The sequence below is a fragment of the Nilaparvata lugens genome, chromosome 2 (assembly GCF_014356525.2).
Source record: "Nilaparvata lugens isolate BPH chromosome 2, ASM1435652v1, whole genome shotgun sequence".
NCBI classification, from domain to species: domain Eukaryota; kingdom Metazoa; phylum Arthropoda; class Insecta; order Hemiptera; family Delphacidae; genus Nilaparvata; species Nilaparvata lugens.
Genome location: NC_052505.1, coordinates 84145090 through 84152014, shown reverse-complemented (window position 1 = coordinate 84152014; position 6925 = coordinate 84145090). Strand labels below are relative to the sequence as shown.

General features: G+C 33.5%; 1 protein-coding gene across 1 annotated transcript; it reads right to left on the bottom strand.

Annotated features, from left to right (window-relative positions):
• Nucleotides 1-2765: 2765 nt before the first annotated feature.
• LOC120350011 lies at nt 2766-5711 on the bottom strand. Its single transcript, XM_039421944.1, has 3 exons — nt 5436-5711; nt 4188-4377; nt 2766-2929 (listed from the first exon to the last, which is right to left on the bottom strand). Exons 1-3 carry the CDS (start codon nt 5561-5563, stop codon nt 2810-2812), a joined length of 438 nt encoding a protein of 145 aa, XP_039277878.1. The 5' UTR covers nt 5564-5711; the 3' UTR covers nt 2766-2809.
• Between the last annotated feature and the right edge of the window lie 1214 nt (nt 5712-6925).

Below are 6925 nucleotides of genomic sequence, written 5' to 3'. Positions count from 1 at the left end.
ATTTCAATCGCAATTTTTCATTGCGTCAAAAACATATGGTGACCTACAAACAAGCAAGAAAATTGAACGAGCCAGTCTTTTGACCGTGTTCAAATAATTTGATCGCCCGTTCGGCGGCAGTCAAAATTAACCATTGGTTTGACCGTGGTTAAACGTAACTGGTGTTGGTGGAACGAATTATTTCTGATTTGACCAGCTGATAGACTTTAACCATGTTCAAATGCCTTGACCAAGGTTGGTGAAACGGGGCATAAGAGAAATGACTTGAATCTTAGACCTCACTTCGCTCGGTCAATGATACAATGATAGAGCAGCGGAAGAAAAAATAGAAGATACAAAAACCTGACCTCAAACAATACTCACTTGTCCTGTCGTTAGTGGCCACTCTAAGGAAACGTCATAATTAACAGGGAGTGGTACTGGGAATTTCAGAAGGCTTCAATAAATTAAGAGATTAATTACTTTCCTTAAATTGAGAAACGCGTGGACAATGGGTGCTCTTAAAGTCAACATTAAGGCTGTGCAAAGGCTAAAGATAAACTTTCTACTCGTGATATTTTTCCAAGTTTTTCGATTTGTATATCATCAAGCTATCCAAATGAAAAACGTTTCTCATGAAAAAATTTTTCTTCTGATCATTACTTTTTGAGATATGAGCGCCTAAAGTTCAAATTTTTGGGACAGAACGTTTCGAATTCGGTAAGATATAAATCCATGAGATTCAGAGGATGGATTCTTGATGGTATTGTTGATCTAGTAAAACAAAAATTTTCTGGAAATATCAATTTTTGAAAAAGTTATTCAATTTACCAAAAACAACTCAACAAAAAGTTATTTATGGTTATTTTCAGTAAATTGAATAACTATCTTGAAAATTGATATTTTCAGAAAATTTTTGTTTTAATAGATCAACAATACCATGAAGAATCTATCCTCTAAATCTCATGGATTTATATCTTACCGAATTCGAAATGTTGTGTCTCAAAAATTTAAACTTCAGGCGCTCATATCTCAAAAGGTAATGATCAGAAAATTTTTTCTCCTGAGAAAACTCTTTCATTTTTATAGTTTGATGATATACAAATCGAAAAACTTTTAAAAATATCACGAGTAGAAAGTTTTTTTTAAGCCTTTGCACAGACTTAATGAAGCCATCAATGATTATCAAGATTTATGCTTCAGATTAATGGAAAATTGTACTTCTCGTATCACCGCCACTAAGCAAAGCCTATTTTAATTAATTATTTATACAAACATAGAAAGGCTCAAAATCAAATTCCAGTATTAGCCTTAATGACATAATGGGCCGTATACATAAAAAAAGGATATGCTTATGCTCGTGAAATCTGAAGGAAATCCTTCTACTTCTATTCAATGGGTCATAAATAACACCAGAGCATTTATGCTCATGAGCATGATATCTTTTGTAGGAATAATGGTGATATTATATCATGGTGAATCTAAAAAGAGGTTTATAGTTCTCAACTATTGGTTGTGATCGTATCTGGCAGAGTTTCCTCTTACTCACACGAATTAGTTGAGCCATTTTACTATGAGCAAAAGGTGAAAAGCTGCTCAACCTAGACTAACCTTTTTTGAAGCATTTACTTCAAAGTTGAGCAAATGCTCTAGTTTATTCATACACTTTTGAGCATAAGCTTTTACTTTTGAGCAAATGCTCAAACTATTTTCACTTTCCTTGCCCTATTACCATAGGTAAGGAAAGTATTGCTTTCCGAAAAAAAATAAGGTACCCCAATTTCTAAATTTCTATACGTTTCAAGGTTCCCTGTGTCCGAAAAAGTGTTTTTTGGGTATTGGTCTGTATGTGTGTATGAGTGTATGTGCGTATGAGTGTATGTGCATCTGTGTACACGATATCTCATCTCCCAGTTAACGGAATGACTTGAAATTTGAAACGTAAGGTCATTACACTATAAGGATCCGACACGAACAATTTCGATCAAATGTAATCCAAGATGGAGGCTAAAATGGCGAAAATGTTGTCAAAAACAGGGTTTTTCGCGATTTTCTGGAAAACGGCTGCAACGATTTTGATCAAATTCATACCTGAAATAGTCATCGATAAGCTCTATCAACTGCAACAAGTCCTATATCTGTAAAAATTTCAGGAGCTTCACCCCATCTATGCAAAGTTTGATTTTAGATTCTCAATTATCAGCCTTCATATACAATTTAAACGAAACATTTCAGTGGAAAAGATTGAGCATGAAAATCTCTGCAATTAATGTCAGTAACATTTCCACCTAAAATTGAAAATAAGCTTGAAATCCGAGAAAATGTGATTATTAAATTGCAAACTGTTGGCAACTGTTGGTTCTATTAAATCATTCACTACGAAGAGATAGCAGACCTCTTGTGTTTCCAGCGTTATTGACCTATCACCAGCTGTCTCATATCTTTTAGTAGACTTGAGATGCGCGAGTACACTAGCGTCAGGTGATCAATAAATTTTCATTACGGCAAGGAAAGTTGTGTGAGTGCACCACACCAGATTTTTTTTATTAGCATGAGCAAAAGGTTTTTCTCACGTTTATTAATAGAAAATGAAGCATATGCTCCATATTTTAGAAGTATAACAAAATGCTCAACTTTATTCATATGGCCCATTATCTGATAGCATAAGAGTACACTAAAGAAAAACAAAAGAATGTCACACTCCATCAAATGACCACAATAATTCATATTCGATCGGTATCATATCAATAGATAGCCACCCAAACATAAAATAAGTCTCGTTAATATTTTACAAATAACTAGTTTTATTTAGTTTTAGTGATAGAAACGATCAATGAAAAACTCTTCCGTCGCAAGAGGTGTGTTCTGTTTGACTAGCTTCATACATATCTATATCGTGACAGTCTTGTCTCATGTTTTGAAAATTTTCTTCGCAACACGATGCGGTTTCCTGGAAATGAAAGAAAAATAAAATCCATCAGTAAATTTATAAATATTAATAATTTAGCGTTTAACATATACTACTGTGTATCAATGTTATGCTGTGGTCAGTAGCTTCAATTATTTGACTGCACAGATATCTTTGAATTTATATTTTAGAATTATTTTCTTAAAATGTATGTATTCAGGGCTACTTTTTTTATTCATAACATAGAATCATAGTACCTTTTTTGGAAATAATATAAAATAATAGATTAAAAACACAAATTATAACAACTAGTTTCGCTGTTCCACATCGTCTTCAGGTTAAAAAAAATAAATTTCAAATAATCATTGTACGAAGTTAGTTGTTATAATTTGTGTTTTTAATCTATTATTTTATATTAATTTCAAAAAAAGGGTACTATAATTCTATTTAATTAAATTTATTATTAATTAGAGCCGAAACACACAGGTGTTTTCAGACGAGTCGGCACGGCATGACAGGACAGGAGAAGCTCCCCGATTGGCTGATTCTGGATACACCAACTCAATCAGCCAATCGGAAAGCTTCCTTTCCTGACTTGTCTAAGAAAACGCCTCGTGTGTTTCGGCCCTTAATCAAGTGGCTTGGATAATCTAAAATCAATTGCCTGGATTGTATATTATTTGAATTATCTTAGTGACTTGTGTACAAGCCTGGTTTAGTGGTAAAACTCCAATCATTGAGAGATAGCAATGAAAATGAACAAAATAGATAAGTGGAAAATCTTTGAGAATGCGGATCAGTTGTGAAACGGCCAAAAAATGAAATTGAAAAAGTTTTAGGCAAGTTTTAATTTATTAGAAAAGTAAAGTTTGGAAAAATATTTTAAAAAGTTTTGGAATAGAAGAACGAGAATGATTTGTAAGGAAAAATTATAAATAATTTGAAAACAGACTGCAAGGATGATGCTTTGCTCTGTTTCGACTCAGCTGTATATCTATATTATTGTAAAGATGATATTATTTATCAATAAGTTAAAATTAAAATTTGAGGTTTTTTTGTTTTACACAAATTGCACAATTACTAGTACACTTTCTGCTAGGTTGACGAACATACATTCTTCCTCTCATACCAGTCAGATAGAGAACCTTTTCGACTCAAAAACTATAAAATAAACGCAAAGATGATTTAAACAATATTATTGCAACTTTTCCGTGTAACTTGTTCGTAAATGAGTGTTTCACAAAAAAATCAACTACTGGATATTATTTTCAAAATTTTGAGATTTTCTTTGAAACCATACCTGATCAACATCTTCATTATGGTTTCCATTTTTGCAATTATTATTGTCCATCATTTTTGGTCGCGAAGGGTGGAGGCAGTCTTCAAGTTTTTGGTTTTTGAAAGCAGGATGATTGTAGTCCACATAACCTGGGTATTTTATCATGGGCTTCCTTCTTGAAGTTTGTCGACCATCCTTAACAAGACAGGGTCTAAAAAATGTGTTAATATGTCAGTACATGTAGAAAAAATGTAATGGGTAATCTTATCAATCAAGAATAAAATAATGCTTAGGTAATAAATTGCTCTCATGTAGAATACAATGAGTTAGAATTGAATGCTTAAAGTGCGAGATAAATTACTTTTAACATGAAGAGGAGAAACCCATTTCTCCCTCCACAGTTTGTAGCGTGGACACAGACGGACATCCTGCGCACAATTGGATGCGCCGTGTCATTTGCTTCATGTTCTTGTGATGAAAACATCTCTGTAACATACACAAACCAATATAACTGCTGACCAGTACAACTTGGAACATTGCCAGCAATAGATGGAGGGGAGTGTTGCCGTGTCGCGTTACAAAGCTCTCTCACTCAGACACAAAAAAAGGAAAATGCTGCTAGGTAGTGGGAGTGATTAGTGGAAGATAGAGCATCGGACCTCTCCGTCTTCGAGATAGAGCCGTGTTAAAAGTAATTTATCTCGCACTTTAGTCTAGTGGAAATATTCAGTAATATTGTTATACTCGGAAAATGTACAGTACCTACCATGTTGTGAAATAACAATCTTGTAATCAATTATCAAGAAGCGTTATTTTTATTAAACGGATGTCTTGATTGTCAAATATTACTGTACATAAAGCTGCGTTAACATCAAAGTTATTGACGAAATGTTTATTTCTTCGTCTCTATAGATTCTATTACATTGAACATAACTTATCATACATATTATGTGTTTGTCAAAATTCGTTCAAACATATGTGTTTGTCAAGATTCGTTCAATCTAATAGTTAATTTTATAAGGTCAGAAAAATAAACGTTTTGTTATTAACTTTGGTGTAAACGCAGTTTAACATTATTGAATAAAACGTTTTATAAAACCAAAAAATATGCCTATTATTGCTTTCTGAAATAGGGTATAATGTAGAAGTTTGCTGTCTTATAAATAATTGACAATATTACCACATCATGTAGCAATAGTGTTTATTGTAATACCATTTTAGAGTAATGTGAAAAAATAATCAATAATATTGCAGAAAAAAGTGTCTAACCTTTCATCGGCAGTATCAAGGTACATCTTCAGCTTATTGATGAGGTTTTGACGTTTTTCTCCCAGTGCATGACACGTTACTTCAGTATGTGATATGGGACTCTGATCATGACAAGATTTATTACTCATTGTTTCAATGAATATTGCTGTTATTCAAAAACTTGAAAATTTGGGAAGGTTTGTATAAAATTGTATCTGTTTCAATGTAGTGTGATGTTGTGAAGTTGAAAGTGTAAATAATATTGTTTTTTAAAAACAAATGTTACAGATTGGAGATACAGATGTCAGGTGGTAAAACATATTGCATTTTTTCAAACTTTTAAGCTGCGTTTACATCGGAGTTAATAACACAAGTTTTTACTTTCCTTGCCCTATTACCACATAGGTAAGGAAAGTATTGCTTTCCGAAAAAAATTAAGGTACCCCGATTTCTAAATTTTATACGTTTCAAGTGGTTTTTGGGTATTGGTCTGTATGTGTGTGTGTGTGTGGTGTGTGTGTGTGTGTGTGTGGTGTGTGTGTGTGTGTGTGTGTGTGTATGTGCGTCTGTGTACACGATATCTCATCTCCCAGTCAACGGAATGACTTGAAATTTGGAACGTATGGTCCTTACACTATAAGGATCCGACACGAACAATTTCGATCAAATGCAATCCAAGATGGCGGCTGAAATGGCAAAAATGTTGTCAAAAACAGGGTTTTCCGCGATTTTCTCAAAACGGCTCCAACGATTTTGATCAAATTCATACCTGAAATAGTCATGATTAGCTCTATCAACTGCAACTAGTCCTATATCTGTAAAAAATTCAGGAGCTCCGCCCCATCTATGCAAATTTTGATTTTAGATTCTCAATTAGCAGCCTTCATATAGAATTTTAACAAAAAATTTCAAGTGGAAAATATTGAGCATGAAAATCTCTGCAATTAATGTTCAGTAACATTTTCACCTAAAATTGAAAATAAGCTTGAAATTCGAGAAAATGTCATTACGAAGAGATAGCAGACCTCGTGTGTATCCAGCGTTATTGTCCTATCACCAGCTGTCTCTTTGAATAGTAGTTTGAGATGCGCGAGAACACTAGCGTCAGGTGATAAATTTTCATAACGGCAAGGAAAGTTGTGTGAGTGCGCCACACCAGATTTTTAACATTTTTGTTATCAACTGAAGTTAATTACAAGAGTTAATAACATCATGTTGAGTTGCGTTTACACCGGAGTTGATAACATGAGTCTAAATATATAAAAGCGAAATGGCATTCACTCACTGACTGACTGACTCACTCACTCACTCACTCACAGAACTAAAAATCTACTGGATCAAAAACGTTCAAAATGGTAGGTATGTTCAGTTGGCCCTTTCGAGGCGCACTAAGAAATCTTTTGGCGATATTTTAACTCTAAGGGTGGTTTTAAGGGCTTAAAGTTCGTCTTTTAGCATGTAAATTCTTTTATTCCAATATCTTGAAATATTATAATTGAAATGTTCATACC

Bases quoted from the DNA above. Each gene is read 5' to 3' on its own strand.
- LOC120350011 (XM_039421944.1), bottom strand. From the start codon at position 5,563: ATGAGTAATAAATCTTGTCATGATCAGAGTCCCATATCACATACTGAA. The intron at 4,378-5,435 runs GTTAGACACTTT...CACATTTTTTAG, and splicing joins CTTGATACTGCCGATGAAAG to ACCCTGTCTTGTTAAGGATG. The intron at 2,930-4,187 runs GTATGGTTTCAA...TTTCATTTCCAG, and splicing joins ATAATGAAGATGTTGATCAG to GAAACCGCATCGTGTTGCGA.